Source organism: Lemur catta, chromosome 13 (assembly GCF_020740605.2).
Source record: "Lemur catta isolate mLemCat1 chromosome 13, mLemCat1.pri, whole genome shotgun sequence".
In the NCBI taxonomy this organism is placed as follows: Eukaryota; Metazoa; Chordata; class Mammalia; order Primates; family Lemuridae; genus Lemur; species Lemur catta.
The window spans coordinates 12,631,488-12,653,678 of record NC_059140.1 but is presented as its reverse complement, the minus strand read 5'-3'; the positions used below and the strand labels follow the sequence as shown (position 1 = coordinate 12,653,678).

Below are 22,191 nucleotides of genomic sequence, written 5' to 3'. Positions count from 1 at the left end.
TAATTGGGCAACGTTCAACATCAATCACTTTCTGTAACGCCCCATGCCCAAATAAACACCGAAAGAAGAAAAAAGGGAGAAAACAGGCTCTAAACCTGACCATCTTGTTTATTTAACCGGCCTTCCTGCAAGAGCTGGGCCGGGCCGGGCGGCGCTCTTGTCAATCATCCGGGACCCAACGTGATTGGTGGAGGCCGGTCCAGGCGTGAGGCGAGCCAGCGAGTTGAAAGCCCACTTCCGGCAGCGACGCGGGAACGGCCGGGAACCCGAGACCATCGCCCAATGGCTGTGGTTTCGGCGGCGGCGCGGGGGCCGCCGGGAACCCGGAAGACTGCCGGATGGCTGTGCGAGCTCGCGGCGTGGTGATCCGGGCATGCAAGCGAGGTAAGACCGATTCCGGTCTCCCGGGGATGGCTGCTCAGGCGGGGGCCGGGGCTGCGGTCGCCGGCGCGGCCGTCGTCGCACTGCTCTCGGCCGCGCTCGCGTTCTTCGGGCCGCTGGACACAGGTACCCGGCCGCGGGCTGCTTCTGGCTTGCGAGAGGGAGGCGCCGCCGAGGGGTCCGCCCGCATGGGGGGCCGGGGGTCGCGGGATAGGGTTTGCACCCGTATCTCCAGGAAGACCGTGGGGCGCGGTCCGGTCCATCTGCTTAGCCCTAGCCCGTTCCTGGGCCGGTGTTTGTCAGCGCCCGGGGCTTGCCGCAGTCTGAGCTGGAGACGCGAGCCCTGCTGGGCCTTTGGGGTGCGGGGGCCGCTGGCCGGGAACTTTCGGAACCGCAGCGGGGCCCAGGATGAGGGGAGCTGGCTGACCCAGACGGGCTTAGTGCACACCTCGGAGCAGGGCCGCGTCCGCATTCCCGGCTTGCAGCGCCCAGTACTACTCACTAGGGGAGGGACCGGCCGCCGGCGCGCAAAGCTTGCAAGTTCTTGGACGAGACGGACTGGATACTGCGACGCCCTCATTCAACCGTGGAGAAGGACTACACCGGCCAAGGCACCTCCTTCGCCCACCCCGGGCTAGGGCATATGTGTGCAGGGGGTTCCTTCAGGGAGTGGGGCTAATCTGAGTGACACCCGGAACCGGGAGAGGTAGCAGTAGCCAGACGCTCCCGAGGACCCCGCCCCGGCTTTCGCTGCTGGACTATAAACTTCCTCGGTTGGTCCCTGGACTCCGAGATGCCTTTTCAGATAGGATGGATGATGTAGAAGGAATTTAGACATGAATTGAGCAAGTAGATCCTAATTATTCAGAGCCTCATATTTCTGCGTACGGTGTTTTTCTTTTTGCCTTGTGGATATTAGTTTATGTTACATCTTTTATACAGCTAAATAGTGTTTTGTGATCTCATTTCTCACAAGGTGGAGAGATTGCTGGTATCCACCTTTATATAGAAGGTAAATAAAGGCTCTGAGAAAGTGGCTTAGCCAGGATTCCCCAGCCAGTAAGAGGCTGAAATGGTAAAATACACTGTTTGCTGTAGTCATTAGAAAAATTTACCATCAGCCAATTTGCATATACCTGAGCATGTATGTATACACCAACAGACTATCTCTCTTCTAGATATATAGAAAGAGAATTTCTAGTCTTTGTAGGGGAAGAGCTCACCATGCCACTCTGACGACCTTGCATATGGGACATGTAGGCAAGGCTTACGCATATATGTTGAGCCAGGTCAGAGAATACTTGTTAGGGAGTTGTAGCTTTTTCTTTTTCAGCAGGCTAGTTCTGAATGCATTGGGAGGGTCCCTCAGCCTCTCCCCACACCTCAATCGCACCAGCAGGGGGACTTCTGAGCACCACTCTATTTAGAGATTTTTTTATTGGTAGCTATTTGCCTTAAATTCACACGCTGTACAGTTAGTTAGCAAGTTTTTTTGGTTTTTTTTAACGCTTATTTGAGGCTTCATCCTCAGACTGACACGGCAACTTTTACCAAACACCAGGTGGAGTCGATATTACAACTCCTGTCCAGGCTTCAAGGAGTGTCTCAGTTAACTTAAGGATTGTTGTCTGATGCTCTAAATTAGTTATAATTCACGTTAACTTAAAGCACTTTTAACACAAAGAAGCAGCTTCTTTGTGCTTCTTTAAAATAAAAACCAGCCATGCTTCTTTAAAACAAAAACCAAGCAGACTTGACCTGTTCTTCCAGACTCAGAATTGTCCTGAAGACAAAGTTACTAAATAGGATAAATTTTAAGTCTTCTCTTGTCAAGGCCTTTCTGTCCTTCAGAACTTTGATGTTTATATTTAAATACTTCTGTGGATAAGTCCGATAGTGACGTCAGTAAGCCAGTTGAAACTTTGGGTTCACTGTTGGGAAATTTAACTGACCTGTTTTGCCCTTTTGCTAAGGGAAGCTGTTTGTTTAGGCAAATGGGACAGAACGCTGGGGCACAGTTTGGATTTTAGTTTGCATTCCTGCAATTCCAATTAGAAAGTGAAAATGTACTTCTTATTTTGTCTTAGAATGGCAGCATTTTGGTAAAATGTGTCTTGTGGACTGGCTTGTCCATTACTAACGGCAGCATCTTCACAGTTCTCTCTCTGGGCCTCAGTTTCCTTATCAGTTCTTTAAAAGAAAAATAAACTGGCTTTTAATAAGGAGAGTGAGCCCAGATGTCTTTACTTTCGCAAACATTATTCCTAGTCCTATTCTGTGCCAGGCTCTGTTCCAGGTGATTGAGGATGGGTCCTACCTGGAAGCCCTGTGAATGCTGCCCGGAAGCCACAGTGTGCGAGTGACACCCCATTCTGTGCAGGCAGAGGGTAGAAGGGTGGTGATTCCCCACCAAGTCAGACATGAAAACTTCCTTCTTGTCCAGTTCAGCTCCTACCACGTATGTTTTCTGCGTGCTTCAGAAGCCCACGTGTGATAATAGTTTCTTTACCTTTGGTATCACTGTGAATTTTTTAAAATTACACAACAAAAAGCTGCTATCAATTACATTATGATTTTAAAATAATTTTAAAATAACGGACATTTGAGAGTTACTTTTCCCATGTGTAAAACTTCAGCTCTTCAGTGTCCAGGTGATGCTTGTTGTCCTCAAGGAGTCCTAGACCAGCTCTTACAGTAGCGTTGCAGCCCGTAAACTGGGAATCTGACAAAGTCTTAAGATAGAGCAGAAGGAAGAGGTGAATTTTGCATTGGTGTGTTGGTCAAGTTGCCATGGAGGTAATATGATTTGCACAATTTTGGATCAAAAATGCTAGTTCTATATAAGATAAAGGAATTGCTTAAAACAGGATTTTCCCCCATGTTTTCTTTGTAGATACTATAAAGACCGCTATGTGAATGTACTGTGAGTTTTCACACAATCAGAATATATATTTTTGGCTAAAACATTTTTTAAATGCTTAACCTACTGTAGGTAAATCTGCCATAGAAAGTGGATATTGTGTTTGTTTTTAAGACCCTTGATATCTTACATCCTAATAAAGCTTATTTTGAAGTGAAGGAAAAGTGTGTGTACTTGTCATTATTTGAATCACAACAAAAATCATTATTTGCTTTAAAACTTGGAGGCTTAAGCATATCCATACCCAGACTAGCACATCTTTCTCAACCAAAAAGATCAAAAGGTGCATACCAGTATACCTCTGGACAAAAACAATGAAAAGCTTTTACAGCAAAATGGGGACACAGAAGAGACATTTTTTGGGTCTGAAGAGCAGAAGCTGTATGGGGCATTTGGAATCAGAGTGTGCCTGGGAGCTCAGATGCTACTGCCTTGGGGCTGTGGGCCAGGTGCTGGTGGTCCCCCAGGCTGCAGTTCCCCAGGCTGTCCCTTTACTCCCCCACAACAGCTGCATGCCACCAGGTGTTCTTTTTGTGGCAGCAGCTCTTTCCCCTCCCCTAGGAACTGCCTCTCAACTTGTGGGTACAGCTTAGTTTTGTGTCAGATCTTTTCTGGTAATGTAGGTAGGTTACTTCAGCTGTGAGGCGAAGTGCAAATGGGTAAGTTAAATGTTGGTTTACGATACTTGCCCTTTTGACATAGAGATTAAATATTCCATACTTTGTCTATAGTAAATAAGGTTTAAAATCTGAAATTTAAGATATAGATGTTTATACGATATGAATCGAGTATTTAGGGTAAAGAGGCTTCCTGAAAAATGTACAGTATTATCTGCTGGACCGATTTAATTCCTTTTTAAGTTAAGCATTGGCATTTAAGAGTTTTCATCAGGTGAGTTAGATTGCTATAAATGTTAATTTTTAACAGCCATAAATTGAAGTCTGACTAAATTGTTTTTCTCTATGATTTCATAAATCAAAATTTATATTTTATATGACCTTAAATATGTAATTTGAAGCACAGGTATATTTAAAGGTGCTAAAACTATACACATCTCTACCAGTCATTTTGCCCTCAGAGAGACCTTTGGCAAACATCTAGAGACATTTTTGGTTGTCACAAGTGTGTGTGTGTGTGGGGGGGGGTGCACACAGTGCTGACTGGGTGGAGGCCAGGGACGGTGTTCGGCATCCTACAGTGCTTGGACAGCCCCACAACAAAGATGGAACTCTCATCTATACCTATAAATGTCTTATAGAGACGTGTATTATTTTAAAACTATAATTTAGCCTGCCTGGAGGGATTTGATGATGGGTTCATAATATTTCTGTTTTTACACTTAATGATACTTCATGTGTTGTCTTTCATTTTCCTTCTGTAATGATCAGACATTATAGTGAGGACTTCTTATTGTTATTAGTCATAGTCTAATTCACATAGAAATTCAGTGGTGAAACTGTAGGTTAAATTTTGTTGTGACTTTTACAAACATTGTCCTGTTTTAAAGAACGAAGTATGTTTATGAACACTTTGGAAAATGGATTTTTACAAATGTTTTGTGGGCATTTAAAAAGACAGAAAAACTAGGGAAATTGATAGAGGATGTGCCTGTTAGGACATGCACATTTTAAAGCATTTCATAGGTCTTTATTGAGTGACAAACAATAAAAATGATTATAATTTCATCCAGACTTTCTTTGCTAAATATTGAAGTTCTTAAGTATTATCAAAGGCTGACATGGCCTTTATTCAGTTACTAATACTGATTTTAATTATTAACTAATATAAGTTACCTCAATAACTACTTTCTGGAAAAGTTATTGAAATGCTGGTTTGGAAACAGAACTTTTTAAAACCAGCATGTATACACCACAATGAAAGCACTTGGTCGTAGGAGATTTTATGTGGCTAAGTGCTTCATACAAAGGAATAGTATACAATAAACGCAAGATGTAAGAAACCAGAACAACCTTTGAATGACTGGTAGGTTTGGATTCTACTTTTACAATTCCTAGACTCTAAAAAGCGACTGTATTTCTTGTTCTGAGGGTTTGAAGGAGTGAACATTCTCTGATGTTCCTGTATCGGTCAGTCGTGTTACGGTGCTAGATATGTTAAGGTTTGAAACAAGTGCATGTCCAGTGTTTTCATAACTGGATTGTTCCTCAGCATTCAGTGAACTGTCATTAAATTTAACTGTAACAAGTCTGATTTCTGTCGTGCAGCTTATCACAGGGAACACCAGGGGAGGAGAGTTTATGCTGTTCAGTACATGTGCATGGTGAAAAGACAGTGTTCAGTCTTGGAGTTTGGGGTGCAGATGGGCATACAGGAAGTTGAGTGAATTGAGGGGAGGAGGAAATTAGAGCAGTGTGGCTCTGGCAGCTCTGTGCCTCCAAGGCCTGGCTTCAGGTCTGGGTGGGAGCAGGGCTGCCGACAGGTTGCTGGAGCAGACTGGCTGGTGATGACGGACCTTGGGTGCTAGGGGTCACCCGGCCACACTTAGTGCAGCAAACCTTGTTGTGCCTTTTCTTGGCCAAGGGTTTACAGTGATTCTGTACCAGAGTCTTCTTTCTGTGTTGGTTTGGAAGAAGGTGAAAAGGCATTTAGATTGAATTAATGTTACCCTTTCACCTTGGGGTCTGGGCATCTGGTATATCAGCTAAGGCATGTACGTCTACTCATTGAACCCATTACTTGATGGATTCTCAGTTGTAGACAGCAAAAAAAAAAAAAAAAAAAAAAAAAAATTACTTGAATAATTTTGTTGAACAAAAAGCAAAACTGGGAAAGTTGGAAGACAAAGCCATTTTACCGTAAAGCACTCTGGCAGCTTTGGCCTTCAGTGGAACTTGTGGCACAGCTAGTTTTTTTTCAGCTGTGGAGATAATTGGAAGGATGAAAATATTGAGTGCTTCGTTTGAAAAATATTATTTATATTTGCAAGGATTCTTTAATTCTGGAGAGAATATAGACTTTATTCATACCTTCGAGTCTACAGAATGTATCACTATTTCTCTCATAGCTGAGCTGTTTTAAATATTAAGACACAATGTACAAAGTAGGAAGTTTTTCAAGAAAGGCCAATTAAAGTTTAGCTATTTAAAGTCCTAATAAACTTAAAGGGAAATTGAAATGAAATAAAATAGTTCATTAATGAATAATGCATATTTTTGACTTGATAAAACTTCCTGGAAGATTAAGTGGTCTTCCAAAATTTGATACATTTCAAAAATAAACTTGGTATACACAGCATATGTTAGTGTTAAGGTAATTTTTGGACATCAGTTGCCTAAAGAGATAAAACCGTTGGGTAAAAACCTATAGCATTCATATTATGTCAACTTTGGGAAGTGTTTTGGTTAGTGGGATATTTTAAATCTGTTCTTTATGTATACCAGTGGATATTATTTACTAATTGATTTCATTTTTCTATTTTTCAGTTTTAGAAAGAGCATTTTCCCTACATAAAGTGCATTCGATAAAGGATATGGAAAATACTTTTCAGTTGGTGAGAAATATTATACCTCCTCTGTCTGCCAGAAAGCACAAAGGACAAGACGGAAGAATAGGTGTAGTTGGAGGCTGTCAAGAGTAAGTGGCAGATAGATACTAAAATGTTAGTGCTTAAAGCGTCTGTCCGCGTCTGCCTGCTCACCCACCTAGCATCCAGCGTCTGTCTACTGTGTGACCCCAGTAACCATTTTTAAATGTCGTCTGATAGGACACTCAGTGTTTTTCCATGATCAACTTTTTGATTAAATAAGAAAAACCCTAAGGAGCCCTGATTAAGTTTTCCCTGGTGTGTGTTGGTGTTAAGTTTTGTATGTAGAGGGGAGATGTGATGTGACTATTTTTTCCTATTTTATTCTTTCCTGTATTCACCAGACTTCATACTATAAGTGTGTCTTTTATAATCAGGATAAAAACACTCAGCAACTTCTTGGTTTACCTTGTCAGTTTAAAGGTATTTCTGGAAGTCATTTTTGAGCTTTGACAGATCTTAGCTTTTTTCAAGTCCTGTTCCATCATCTGGTCTTGCATGTTTTTTGCTGCTTTATTTGGCACATAAAGGTTGATAGCTTGTCCTTGGGTGTAAATGACACCTTCTGCCTTCAACTTGAAGGCTGCGTTGGTTACTACTTCTGTTTTCTGCTCACTTTCTCTTTGTACTCATGTGGTATCTCTTTGCCTGTTCCTGCGTTTTCAACTATTTATCATGTAACTAGGTATGTTAGGATAATTTTTACTGGATCAGAGTACGTGCACATTTTAAGTGCTGGTGAACACTGCTAAAGTGCCTCCTGCCCCTGGGTGTTAGGGCGTGCTGCCACCAAACAGCACCCACTCCCCACACCCTCATGGGTGTTGGCAACCTTTGCCAGTCTAGTAGGCAAACTGTGTTGTTTTAGTGCATTTGTAAATGCACTAAAGTGAGACTCATTTTCACATTGTAGGGTGAGAGCATGCATGTTGCCTGTTTGTCCTTTGTTTTGTGTTTACACTTTTTGGTGACACCACTTTGCAGGGCAAGGTCATATGTGTAAAGTGACATGTTACTTTTGTCACTGGTTTGTTTTACTTTGTTAGTAAAACTCTCCATTTCTTGGGATGGACATAAAAGTTACAGTTGCTCATCTGATGCCAAGGGCAAGGATCTTCCTTTCTGTGCTTGAACGTGGAGTTGCAGGAACCCAGAACAGTCAGAGGGAAGCCCAGGAGGTGTGTGCTGTCCCTTGCTTGTCATGGGGGGGCCCCCATGTGGCCTCTGCTGACTGTTACTCCCTGAGAATGGGGTCTGCCCCCCTGGGACCCTGTGCGCCCGGACTGTGCTGAGCTTGTGGTCCCTCTACCTCCTCTCTGGGCGGAAGCCTGCAGTCAGCTGTTTACCTTGCATGTCCACGTCACAGAGCCTGCAGTCCCTTGCGCCAGAGGCTGACTCTCCTGAACTGGGACAAAAGTTTTGTAGAAGATTGACTGTTCTCATTCTGATTCCTGTTCATTGAACATTTACTGAGCATCTGCTAGGTGCTGTCTGTGTGCCTGGTGCTTCCTGTCTCTCTTATTTATTGATAATCATGTCTGTATTATTCATGTCTGTATTTTTTTATTGATAACTTATTTATCGATCAACATGTGCTTGTGTTCTCAGAACTGACTCTAAGAGTCTTCCTTTTAGGTACACTGGAGCCCCATATTTTGCAGCAATCTCAGCTCTGAAAGTGGTATGTTTCCTTAAAACTTTATTGGGATTTTTCTAGTAAAGAGTTGAGTTGCGTGTTTTGATGGGAATCTAAAAAATATCTCATGGTAACCATAGGTAATAGAAACACTTTTAAATCTATTTTGACTTCTTATACAGTGACAAAATTACTTGAAACCTGTTTTTTAAAAAACGAACTTTTGTTTATGTTGTACTTCACCAAAGTGACCCTGGGATGCCTTTTTGGTGCCAGCTTAAGCAGTTGTTGCCCTTGGAACATGGCGTTTCCCAACATTTGGTCAGGTCCCAGTGGGGCGGCTACTGGGCAGGGCCTGGGCCTGGGAGCCGAGTTGCTTCCTGTGACCCTTCATGGGGGGTGACCAGGCCTGGCTGGTCTGGTTGGGGTTGTGTGGTCCTGACTCTGCCTCTGAGGTGGCAGCAGAAGCCCGACTTTCTTTCCAGGCATTTTCTCATGCTGCGTGTCCTTTTCCTAGGCTACCTAGCCAAGGTTTAATATTCCCATGTGTGCAGTGAGCACTGTGTCGCTGGCGTGGGTGGATGTGTGTCTAGTGGTGGGTGAGCCGCCTGCGGTGCCTGTTGGCTGGTTCCTGAGTCGGCCTCTTGTGCTGTTTCCCAGGGTGCGGATTTGTCCCATGTGTTCTGTGCCAGGGAGGCCGCGCCTGTGATCAAGGCCTACAGCCCGGAGCTGATCGTGCACCCCATTCTGTGAGTCGGTTCTCTGTGCTTGCAGCAGCTCTCCTTTGTCACTGACACCGAGTGTCTGCTCCGCGCAGGGCTTGTCAGGTGTCAGCAAAAGTAGAAGAAAAATGTAAGGCGCCCATTGGGCTGTCAGAAATGGCCAGGGTCCAAGGTCCAGGGGAGGGCTGGCCTTGAGGGCCTGCATGTGGACAGGTCTCTTAAGGCAGAAAACGAGGGCCTCTTAGGCAGTAACAAGACCCTTCACTCATTCAGCAAATGCTTGGTGCCAGGCACCGTTGTGAATCAGTGGGTCAGCAGCAAACAAGCAGAGGGACACCTGCCCCGTGGGGCTCCCCAGAACAGCCTGGGCTGTGGAACTTTCCACAGTGATGGAGATGTTCTCTTTGGCTGTCCAGGACCCCTGGCTGCCGAGCACTTGAAATGTGGCTGGTGGGATTCCGGAACTGCATTTTCAGTTTTGTTTAATTTTATTTAAGTGTGTATGTACTAGCACCTGCCGCTCTGGGCAGGACCGCTCTGGACACAGACAGGGGAGAGCACAGTGTTCAGTGGAGAAAGAACCGTGGAAGAGCTGAAGCAGGGAGTAGGCATAAGACGCAGGCTGCGCATGTGTGTGAGAGAGAGGGAGGGGATGGGGTGGTCGGGGCAGCATAAAGTGACATTCACGTGAACCCTGCAGACTCCCGGCTGAGGCTCCCACCCAGGGAGGAGCCCTCCTAGAGTTTGGGGTGGGGTACTACGGGTGTGTCAGGATGACCGAGGGGTGCAGGGCAGGACCCCATGTGCACTGCTGCTGGGGGGCTCTGGGGGCCAGGGTGGAGGCTGCTGTGAGGGTCCTGGTGACAGCTGTGGGGTGCAGTTGAAACAGTGAGATGGGACCTGATTCTGGGGATATTTGGGAAGTTCGGCCTCAGGATTTGCTGACAGATTGAGTGGAAAAGGCAGGCGTCACAGTGCCACTAAGAGTTTGGTCTGGGGGAGTTTTCCTTTCATGTGATGAGGAGATGGGGAACGAGTTTGGTGGGATGAAGATGAGGGTTGGGTTTGGGGCGTGGTTTTGCTTGCCTGTTAAACCCCCAAGTGATCGTGGCTAGTAGGCGTTGGCTAGGAGGGGACAGTCGGGAGACACAGGCAGCTGTTAACATGTGGATGGCGTGTGAAGCCGGGAGGTGAGGACGAGGTTGGGGTGAGAGTAGGCGGGGGCACCCCGATGTTGGGAGCAGAGGGGGTGGGGAGGAGGAAGAAGCCAGGAGGGGTGGCCTGGAGTCAGCAAAGCAACTGTTTCTGGACCGTTCTAGAAGGGCCCATGCCACCCTAGGCCAGTGTGAGATGAGGACTAAGAATGAATGATGATGCATCTCATGTTGTGGGGTCATTGGTGACCTTGACAAGGGCAGCTTGTGGGGGAGCACAGCGGACAAAGGCCTTCACAGAGTGGGTTCTCAGAGATGAGATGCTAAACAGGAAGATGTGAAAAAACAAAGCACGGTTTACTCTGAATTAGTGCGTTTTTGATGCTGTAACAGGGGCAGCCACATGGGTCCTAAGCCAGCCTGTCGAGTGCATCTCATGCAGGGGACAGAGTGTAATTTGATACCTACACATATGTGTCATAGAAACAAACTGGTTAATTTTAGAGGGCAAAGGTAATTTTGAAATTGGCCATAATGTCTATTCTAACTTATTTTAAGTGTTGAAAACTAGGCATCTAAATCAGGGCATTAAAAAACTAAAGCATCCTGGGTTATCTGGGTGGACAAAAACAAAAAAAGAAACGAGTCTATGGAGAGGATTAGCGGAGATGACAGCCGAATGCAGTGTGGGGTCTGGGTTGATCCTAAAACAGGACGGGCGGGGGTGGGATCCAGAATGTCCACTGTCCCCGTGACAGCACCGAACCCGTGTCCCCTCCTTGATTGTATAATCTGGAACGCCAGTGTGTGAGATGCTAGCCGTAGTAGGGGAGACTGGGCGAAGACCGGGAACCTTCTGTACTGTTTCTGCAAATTTTCTGTAAATCTAAATTATTTTTTTCAAAATAAAATGTTTTAAAAAGTAAACAAGTGAAACAGTTTAAGTAACCCATCTGCCCTTCTCTTCCTTGTTTAGTGACAGCCCTCATGCTGTTCATGAGGTGGAACAGTGGCTGCCCCGGCTGCACGCCCTTGTCATAGGCCCCGGCTTGGGTAGAGATGACGTTCTTCTCAAAAATGTCGAGGTAATGTATGTAAAAACATTAAACTCGCCCCATGACAGACTTAACTGTTAGATACCGTGAAGCCAGAACAGAAGCATAAGCTGCTGTTTAGCGTTCTGGTGCCTCTTCCTGGAATAGTTTAGATAAAATCTGCTTTGAGGGATAAAGGTAGTGATGAGCTGTGCTCAGAAATGAGACACGAACCAGAAGAAGGGAAGGATCCTCCCGCCTGGGTGCTGGCCGTTCTCCTGCCTGCCGAGCAGCAGTGGGTGCATGTGGGATTGCCATGTGTCCTCTGTCTGACTCCATGAGAAGTTGGGTGGGATTGAGGAGCAGAGGTTTGGAGCCAGGCTCGCATTCACCTCCCAGAGCCATCTCCTTGTCGCTGGGTGGTGGGGGGGTGGGGGGGTGGCCTGGTGGCTCGCTCGGCCTCTCGGGCCTTCGTGCTGCCCTTGGAAGGGTGACTGCACCCCCTGGGGTTACTGTGAGTTTGGTAACATCCTTTGCACAGTGCCCAATTAGGTATGCTCAAAGTCACTGTCACAAGTGACTGAGTCCCAGTAGCATGTCCCTGAGAATAAGTTATTCTAATCGCTTTGTGCTTGCTGCAAGTTGTACGTTTAGGTACAAACCCAAAGGGATTCTGTTGGTGCTAGCGTTGCGTTGTCAGCTGGGCTCTCTTGAAAGCTGTTAGTGTAATTCCGTAGCAGATGTTTCTCTAGCCTTTATCTAGGTCCTCATCGGGTCTAGAAGACCTTGGGCTCAGGCCCCACTGGCTGCTGGTGTGACTTTGACCTCTTTCTGTCCCTGCCATGCTCCTCACAGCCATGCGCTGGTAACAGCAGGCTGAGGTGGCTCGGGCCTGCCAGTCCACACCCCTGCGCACGCATACGTTGTTCATTTATCATTTCATTTATCATTTATAAGAGCAAATACTTAAAAGTTCATCTGTGCCCACCTTAATCTAAAAAGATGGAAAATTTTATTATAAAAATTGAAATACAAATAAATACCATCTGGGATCAGGGAAAATAAAAAGATCGGGATGGCATGCTGGCCCCGTGTTCTGTGTGTTCAGTCTACCCTGCGTTCTCTGACACTGTATGGGTGCCTGCCTGGGGGGTCGCCCTCCTGGGTGGACACATCTTGGGGTCTCCCAAGGCTCCCTCCCCAGTTTCCCTGCGACACCTCATCAGGACTCCCGGGAGCAGATGCAGCGTGCAGGATGGGCAGGTTCAGGTCTGTCCTCCCCCACGCGGGTGCTGCAGTGTGCTCACGTGTGCACGGGCACTGTAACTGTAACTGCCTGGGCGTGGGGGGTGATGGGGGGTGCTAAGCATTAAATGAGGGACTATGCTTGAAGCCCTTAGAAGGGGTGTGGCCTTATTGTGTTCCCCAGAAGGTCAGCGGTCATCCTGAACATGACTACTGTCCGCAGGGCACTCTGCTGAATGCTTAGCTGAGGGTCCCTGAAGCCGTGAGGACTTGAAGGTGGTGAGTGATCAACGAGCCAGCAGTTGTGCGTTCAGGATGTGATGTGAGGGGCCTTCAAATACAGTGTGAACATTGTGCACGTTACAGGCTTTTAGGATTCTCACGGTTTTGAAACGACATGGAATTAGCATGGGGAGCACAAGTCATTTGTCAGGTGGCACCGTTAGGTCTTTGAACATCTTAACCGCTTCCCAAGAAGTAGGAGGTAGCCATGGTTTAGGAGCGATAGAGCCGAGGGAGAAACTCTGTGGGAAGTCCCACCTGCAAGCAAACAGCTGGGCTCCGTGTGGCGGCTTTGCCATGTCCACCTTTGCATCCTAGGGGTGTGGACAAGTTTAAGGTGAAAATGGCCAGAACTCTCTGTGCTTCAGGTTCATTTCTCTGTGAGTTTAATAAGTTCATAATTAAAAAAAAAAAAACTGGCATCTGAAGAAAAAGAAAACACTTTGTAACGTGGACATGTAAAATGTGGGCAGTGAGGGTGTGTCTCACTGTCCTTCCAGCCCAGACTGCAGACTCCACGTCTTGGTTCGTGTACAGCAGCAGTGGCGGCCGTGAGACTTGCTCACTGCGCGGTCGCTGTGTTGCAGGGAACGCTGAGTGCGACTCTGCTTCCTTCCTCGTCAGCTCCCGGCAGGGTGCCTGCCACAGAGCAGACGCTCAGTAGATACTTTCTGCGTGAGGCCGTTATCTGTGTAGTCCTGGAAACGGCCCTATTAGATAGATTTCTGTTCTTACCCTTGTTTTTTTCTAATGACAAATTGAATCCTGGTGAGGATTCAAGGCCATCCATCCCCAAGGTGGTCTTGTAGCAAGTGAATTGCTGAGTTTGTTTTTTTAAACAACTTTTTGGAAATAATTTACCATACAATTCACCCATTTAAAGGGTACAACTTGGTGGTTTCTAGTGTATTCACAGAGTTGTGCAACCAACACTACAATCTATTTTAGAACATTTTTATCATCTCAAAAAGAAACTTCATATGTGTTATCCTCTGTTCCCTGTTCCCCAACCTCCCCAGTTCTGGGTGGCCACTCATCTACTCTCTGTCTCTGATTCTGGACATGGCGTATGAATGGAATCATACAATATGTGCCGTTTTGTAAGTTGTTTTGTCCACTCATCATAATTTTATATTCATAGTTCATCATATTATAGCACGTATCAGAGCTTCATTCCTTTTCCTGTCTCATTGTTATGGATATACCAGCTTTGGTTTAATCTGTTGGTTTAATCTGTTCCTTAGCTGCTAGACAATTGGTTTGTTTCCACTTATTGGCCCTTATGAATAATGCTGCTATGAATATGTGTTTACAAGTTTTTGTGTGAACATGTATTTTCATTTCTCTGGGGTATATGTTTAGGAGTGGAAATGGCTGGGTCATATGGTAACTGTTTCATGTTTTGAGGAACTGCCCATTTTCCACAGCAGCCGTACCATCTAATGTTCCCACCAGCAATGTGTAAGGGCTGTGATTCTCCACATCGTCCCCAACACTTGTCATTGTCATTTTAACTGTTACCCATCCTAGTGGGTGTGCAGTGGCATCCCATGTGGTTTTGGTGGCATTTCCCTGATGAGTGATGGTGTTGAGCATCTTTTCATGCGCTTACTGGCCATTTGTATGTTTTCTTTGGCGAAGTGTCTGTTCATGGCTTTTCCCCATTTTGAAAATTGTTTATTTACCTTTTTACTATTGTTTTAAAGGTCTTTTTATATACTCCAGATACAAGTCCCTTATCAGAGATAGGATTTGCAAATATCTTCTCATTTTGTAGGTTGTCTTTTCACTTCCTTGATGGTTTTGTTTGCAGCCCAATTTTTTAATTTTGATGAAGTCCAATTATCTATTTTTCAGTTGTCCCTTGTGCTTTTGGTGTCTTATCTAAGGTTTTGCCTAACCCAACGTTTACAACTATCTTTTCTTTTAAGAGCTTTATGGTTTTAGCTCTTACATTTAGGTCTGTGATTCATTTTGAGTTCACTTTTGTCTGCGGTATAAGGAAGGGTCCAGCTTCATTCTTTAGCATGTGGGAATCCAGTCGTTCTAGCACCATTTGTTGGACAGACTCTTCTTCCCCCCTGACTTGTCTTGGCATCCTTACTGAAAATCACTTGACCCTAAATTTAAGGGTTTATTTCTGGACTCTTGTTTCTGTTCCATTGATCTATGTGGCAGTCCTTACACAACCACCCACCGTCTCGATTACTGTGGCTGTGTAGGCAGCTTTCAAATCGGAAAGTGTTAAGTCCTCCAACTTTGTTCTTTTCGAGGCTGTTTTGGCTCTCCTGGCAAGAGCCGAGACTCGATGCATCCCTAGATGAGTCCTGGATCTGCTTGCTGATTTGCACTGGGATTTTGGTAGGGATTATGTTGAATTCGTAGAGTATTGCTGCCTTAACAATACTAAGTCTTCTGGTTCATGAGCTGGTTTTGCACCTGAGTTGCCTGAATCTATAAGGAGAGTAGGCTCTTGACTAACACACCTGTCCTCACGCTGTGCTCTTTGCAACGTGCTGTTTTCAACGGTGTGTCCTGGAGACTCCTTCCTGGCAAGATATGCAGATGTCCCTCATTATTTGTAAGAGCTACATCATAATTTACTGTGGATATACTATAATGCTGTGGTCTTCCAACCCTTGGGTCTTCCAACCCAGGGCCTGTTAGGAACCAGGCCACACAGCAGGAAGTGAGCAGTGGGCGGGTGAGCCAGTGAAGCTGCTCCCCATCGCTGACATCACTGCCTGAGCTCTGCCTCTCCCGCCCCCCATCCATGGAAAAATTGTCTTCCATGAAACCGGTCCCTGGTGCCAAAATGTTGGGGACTGGGGACATTATAATGTATTCATCTAGTTCATTAAGGCTGTTTTAAGCTTTTTCCCTATTATATCAGTGATGTCTTGAACATTTCTGTATATTTTGTCCACTCTTGGGATATTTTCTTTAAAATAAATTTCTGGAAGTTCCACTGCTGAATCAAAGAGTATAGACGTTTACATTTTTGAGAGATGCTCCCAAATTTCTCCAGGCTTGTAGCAGTTTGCTTTCTCATCATGGGATCCCCTTTGCTCTGGGTACTCTGATACTGTGTAGCTGGCTAGTGCTGTTAATCTTCTTAGGACATCTGAGTGCCTTGTTCAGATACTACCCAATAATGCTGATTCCCATTTTCCAGTATTTGAATATTCACCTTAGGCTACTGTTCTTTGTAAATACCTTAATAGAAAAAAACACAAGACACAAAGATATCAGGTTGTTAACAGCCAAATACTGCAACACAAAATGAGAAACTAATTTAAAGTCTGAATTAGGAAAAGCCTGTCAGTTTCAACAGTAAAGCCAAAATCAGGGCAAAGAATTTTCATTGTTATTAATAAAAAAGGAAATAAGCTTCTGGGAAGGCTCTTGTACCCTGACCCTCACTTGACGGGGCTTTTGGGCACACTCCTGACACTTGACCAATGTCACAGCAAAATACAGATGTTTTCTACAGCTGGAATATTTGTCACATAGTAAAGCTCTCAGGGTGGGCAGCTAATGCTGTGGGTTTTCAAATTTCATTTTCAGAATAAGTTGATTAAATGTAAGTGGCTTTAATTTTCAGTATTTTAAATTATTTTTACTTAGCATATATTTTGTTTTAATATTTTCTTTTAATGTTTTCTATTAAGTGTCTACATCAAGTGGAGATTATTTTACTATGGTATTGCAGTATATAATTTTATCACAACATATTGGTTCATATTAATAATAAACAACCACATGTTGATGACGTTTTCTGTTTTTAGCAGAAAACCTTTGAAACTTTTAGTGTAATCCTGTTGGGAAAAATGATTCACTGTTATTATGGTCACTCATTTTGAAACATGTAAATAAAGTGTTATGAAAAATATGGGATGACCAATGATTTGGGGAATTCCTGAAAATTCAGATTCCTCGTCTCCAAATCCTAAAGATTAGTGTCTGTTGGAAGTTTGGAAGCCCCACTGGGGGAGGTCTTTGTGGGCCAGCCTGGGAACACAGCCATTGGTCACAGCACTCCTGGCGGGCTTCTCTTCTCGGGATTCCCAGTGTCCTGCCTTTTTAGGGGGTTCTGCCAGTTCATTGCCAGTCTTTCTTCCTCTCTGTTTATTTTATTCATTTATTTTATTATTTTCTATTTATTTGTTGATGATCTGATGTTGCATTCTATTAAGGGACTGCCTGGTTTTCTTGAATTCTTGAAAAGTGTCGTGGTCTGTTTCGTGCTGCTGTAACAGTACCACAGACGAGGTAGCTTATAATGAATAGATATTGACCATGCAGGAGGCCGGAAGTCCAAGATCAAGGTGCCAGCATCTGGTCAGGGCCTTCTGGCCACAGCGTTGTCGAAAGGGCAAGAGAGACAGCCCTGAAAGCCCTTTTTCAAAGTCACTAAACCAACCCATTAGACCCTCATGGCCTAGTCACCTTTTAAAGCCCCCACTTCCCAGTGCCCTTCCATTGGCAGTTAAACTTCAACATGAGTTTTGCAGGGAGTGACATTCAACGTGTAATAGAGGTGATGGGCCCAGTGCTCACTGTCATTTTCTCTTCTGGCAGGGCATTTTGGAAGCGTCCAAGGCCAGGGGCATCCCTGTCGTCGTGGACGCGGTGAGTGTGGCCTCTCCCCTCCCAGCCCAGGGTCCTGTAAGGCCTGTCCAGTGAACGCGGGTCCTTGTCCTGTGCAGGATGGCCTGTGGCTGGTCGCTCAGCAGCCGGCCCTCATCCAAGGCTACCAGAAAGCCATTCTCACTCCCAACCACATGGAGTTCGGCAGACTGTATGAAGCTGTGGTGAGTCAGTAGACTGCCTGAAAGGCGGACGCTAGCCCCCCTCGTCCCGAGGAGTGGGGAGGAATGGGTTCTGTGCTTCTGCCCGGCTTGTCCTGTGGGCACGTCTCTGCAGGGACACAGACTTGAAGGTGATGAGTGGACACGTCTCTCGGAGTCTGAGATGCACATTTTTCACATGCTAACGTGTGATCATGATGCCTCTTGTTACAGTTGATGGTGCATCATCCGATTAGTGCATCTTTGGATGAACGGGTGGTGTGCTGGCCTTGGGGGCAGGTGGCCCCCTCTTGCAGTGTACTCTGGATGGGTCACTTCATCCCTGTCCTGCATTGCCTCTCCTGTGACACGTGATAACAGCGTCTGCTTCATAGGGTTTATGAGGATGAAATGAAATACCTTTGTAAAGGCATGATTCCCTGCATAGCACGTGTCTCATACGTGTTGGCTGCCATCATTATTTGCATTTATATCACTTCTGTAAACCTTTCAGAAGCCAACCGTGGGTGGCATTCTTTTAACTCTGGTCTGACCGGGTAGAGCGCTGACGTGGCAAGCGCTGTGTTGGCATCCACTTGGAGGACTTGCTGCCCCGTGACAGCCTGGGCCTCCTTCCACCTACTTGGCTTTTATTAGGTGCCCAGGTGATTCCTTTAGACACGAGTGTTGAGACTTGTGACAGATAGGACAGGGTTGTTTGTCATATCGTGTGCAGTGGGCTCCTCTTCCATGTCTCAGTGTTTCTGTGTTCTTCCTGTGTTGTAGCTCAGGGGTCCTGTGGACAGTGCTGATCACCACGGGTCTGTTCTGAGACTAAGCCAAGCCCTGGGGAATGTGACTGTGGTCCAGAAGGGAGAGCGTGATGTGATCTCTGACGGCCAGCAGGGTGAGTGGCGGCTTCCCTCTGCATGTCGCTGGCTCTGGGTTGGCCAGTGCCGGGTCAGTGTGGCCAGGCTGGGTGTGACTGTCCACTCACGTCCATGCTAACGTCCACTCTCATGTCTGCCCTGTGCAGTGCTCACGTGCAGCCAGGAAGGCAGCGGCCGCAGGTGTGGAGGGCAAGGAGACCTCCTGTCGGGCTCCCTGGGCGTGCTGGTGCACTGGGCCCTCCTTGCTGGACCTGAGAAGACAAACGGGTACGGCCACATCCTCACTTATCCTGCCTCGGAATTGTCTGCTTCTTGCAAGCTGTTCAGTAGCTCATGCATTTAATAAGTAGCCCTTGGAACATTCCAAATGAACTCTCAGTGTTTCATCGGAGAGATCCTAGGGCAGAGGTTAACCCTCCACTGAAGCTTCTGCTCTGCGCTTGTTCCTGGGCCCCATCTGTCACTGGGGTGGGCCTTGGGGCATCGGTGGTTTTCAGAGCACCCCAGGTTGAGAACACCGTTCTAGAAGTTCAGTGATCCACCCGTGTGAGACTTCATGCAGGCTGAAGGCTTAGACACTTGTCCTTACAGATGTGAAATTTATTTAAGAGGCAGCAGAATTCTGAGCTCCAGGCTCTGGACTCGTTTCTGTCATCAGAGAGCTTTGTGAACACAGGCAGTTCCCACACCTCTGTGTGCCTCAGTTTCTCTCTATAAACCCACCATGGTGACCATGATGTCTATACGTGCTGGGTGTGGTACACCCTGGGCCCTGGAGGATGAGCCTGTGGTCTGGTGGGCTCACCTGACACCTGCTGGGTGGAACACTACTGGGACGTGGTGTCTCAGCACACCTGCACAGGAACACTGGTCACCAGGGACCACCCCCAAACTGGGCGTGTCTGTGTGGGCTTTAACTCCACTGGGAGAGGCGAGAGGGTTGCTCTAGTTCCTTCCTCCCCTTCCCCAAGATATGCAATAATGGTAGCAGGAATCCACATTTTCAGGCTCAGATATTCCTCCCCATACTAGGAAGACTAAAGAGCACTGTTAAAATACGTATAACCAGTAAGTGCTTGGCTGGTTTTTGCCAGGGAAAATTGCTTCCCACTGATATGTCCCACTGTGTCTCTGAATGGATATTTTTCATATCCCTTCCGTCAGGGAATATAGTATCAGGGGCTTAATGGTTACTTTAGCTGTAATAAAGCTGCCTTCTCAGAGGCACGTCAGACTTGAGATTGCCAATTTGGAGTCCCAGGGCTGAAATGGAGTCAGTGCCTACGGTAGCAGCAGCCCACTGACCTCCAGGTGCTGGTGTCCGAGCCCCGGCGGTGGGGGCCTCTGACTACGGCATCTGCAGCTCCCTGCCCACGCCCTCTCCTTCCAGGTCCAGCCCTCTCCTGGTGGCGGCGTTCGGGGCCTGCGCGCTCACAAGGCAGTGCAACCACCAAGCCTTCCAGAAGCACGGCCGCTCCACCACCACCACGGACATGATTGCCGAGGTGGGAGCCGCGTTCAGCAAACTCTTTGAAACCTGAGCTGGTGCAGACAGGACGACCAACATTGCTGGGGGAAACTGCAATTTGTAATGAAAATATCTGTATCTACGTGTGCTGAATCCTCCGGGTGCCAGAGCAGCACAGGTTACTTTTGAGGGTTTTTAATTGTAGCATAAACTGGTTGATATAAGAATTTAAGAATTCAGAAAGTGGCAAGTTTGGGGTAAACTAGTATGTAGTTGGAGATGTTAGGATGACACAAATCAAAGTATTCCTGAACTTTTTTTAGCTTCTAAGTAGTAACTGAGAAGGAAAACTGAATCACATGAGAATGGAAAACTCTTTGAACAGCTCACCTGACTCTCTTGGCTTGCGCCAAGGTCGGCAGAGCTGTTTGTGGTCTCTACTTATTTCTTCTGTCTCTCTGTCGACGCATTTCATTCTCCCCGTTTCCCTTCACGAGGGGTTCCTGTCGAAGGCGCCGGCCAGTTCTCAGGGGGCCGTGTGAACACTGGCTGTGGCTTTTGACTGAGGTCCACCAGAAGGGTTGGCCTTCATTCTCCAGCTCATTTTTGTTTAAGTGGTTAGGCTGGAAACGTCTGGGTGTTGGTTGTTTTGGTTAATTTATTGAAGTGTTTGTGAACAGTCAGTGGTCAGTTTATCTCGGAGATCCTTCTGTGGGCACCGAGGGAACAGAGAAGGAAACCTAAGTGACACTGGCCCTTGAGGGGCCAGGCAGGGAGCTCCGAGACACCTCCTGTCTGACACCCTCCTCTGTCCACGTTACACACACTCAAGTCCCGCGACACTGCCAGGCCCCATCCAGACAGACCTGACACGTGGGGTGCTGTCTTGGGAAAGGCTTTTGGGAGACGCAGGACTTGCTGGGTCTGGTGGGGCGATGGCATCAGGAGGCCTGATGACAGTGTCTGCTTAGGAAGCAGCATAGCTGTGTTCTCAGGAACATTTGCAATCCACTACAGAAAATAACTCTAAAATTTCAGTGAACATAACGTTTTATTGTATTCTTACCCTCGGGTTAGCTTTTGTTGTTTGTGTGAACGGTTTTTGTAAAGCGGCCTGGCACTTGTTCTCGGTCCCACGTCTAGAAGGTCGGTGCCTGTGTGTGCGTGGGGGTGCTGTTAGCCCTCACGAGGGCAGGCCTGCCTGACTCCTCAGAGTCGTTTTGCCCTCATGGCTGCTCTTGGGTGATGCTCTGTGACTTGAGCCCTGCTACAGATGGATGCTGCTTTCCCTAAAACTAGTCAGCAGCTTCCATGACTGCTACTATGGATTTCACATCTAACTTTAGAAGCTTCACTATCTACATGTGAACTTTTGCAGAAAAACTGTGCCGTGGACACTTTTCCTTTGGGGAATTACATGTAAACTCTGGTAGCTATTAAAAGACAGATCTGGTTTATTTAAATGTAGTGTTTTGTGTTTTTTTCTTAAATAGTTAAAACTCACCTTTCGGTTTTCTGAAGTGAGGACATTGCCACACACTGGGCAGGTGAAAATATCTAAGCCTTTCTGTCCAATATTGTGCTTATCACCAGTGCCTCCCAATATTGCCACAATAATTCGAAGAATAAGGCTGAAACACAGGTACTCTTCCCATAGGAATTGAAATCAGCAAAGTCTCACAGGAACTATTCTTATGTTTTTTTGTTACTTAAGTTTTTGTTACTTAGGCTTTTCAGTAAGTACAGAATCCCTTTGCTTAAAAGAGAGATTGGGAGTACATCCAGGTAGTCAGGGACTGTTTTGTGTTTTTAGAAATGAATTCTGCTGCTGAATGATATTTTTTAAATGAAGTTAACTGCTTCCCTGTTCTTTACAAACATGTGCATTCCCTGGGACCAGCGGAGTAATGGGGAAGTATGTTTGGGTGGTCAGTGAGGTGGCGGGACGTTGGGGACAGTCTGCCCCCGGTACCGAGTGGCCCTGTCTGGGTGTCTCATTGTAAGGCATCCTCTGGGGCTCTTCTGTCTACGTTAATTCCCCGGGTGGGTGACTTCTGAACTGGTGTCCTTATCTGCAGACTGGGAAGACCAGTACCTCAGGATCGTGACGAAGTGTCGACAAGGC

At 46.3% G+C, this 22,191-nt stretch overlaps 1 protein-coding gene across 5 annotated transcripts; it reads left to right on the top strand.

Moving 5' to 3' along the window:
• The first annotated feature begins 217 nt into the window (after nt 1–217).
• NAXD (NAD(P)HX dehydratase) lies at nt 218–21,529 on the top strand. Of its 5 annotated transcripts, none has more exons than XM_045567335.1 (10): nt 218–384; nt 6,745–6,895; nt 8,481–8,526; nt 9,142–9,230; nt 11,334–11,442; nt 17,500–17,550; nt 17,628–17,732; nt 18,495–18,615; nt 18,745–18,865; nt 19,989–21,529. In XM_045567335.1, exons 1-10 carry the CDS (start codon nt 339–341, stop codon nt 20,137–20,139), a joined length of 990 nt encoding a protein of 329 aa, XP_045423291.1. In that variant the 5' UTR covers nt 218–338; the 3' UTR covers nt 20,140–21,529. The 5 variants fall into 5 exon arrangements, with proteins under 5 accessions (XP_045423291.1, XP_045423290.1, XP_045423293.1 ...); XM_045567334.1 differs by having other exon boundaries at nt 274–507; XM_045567337.1 differs by lacking the exons at nt 8,481–8,526; nt 9,142–9,230 and having other exon boundaries at nt 277–384.
• The last annotated feature ends 662 nt before the right edge of the window (nt 21,530–22,191 follow it).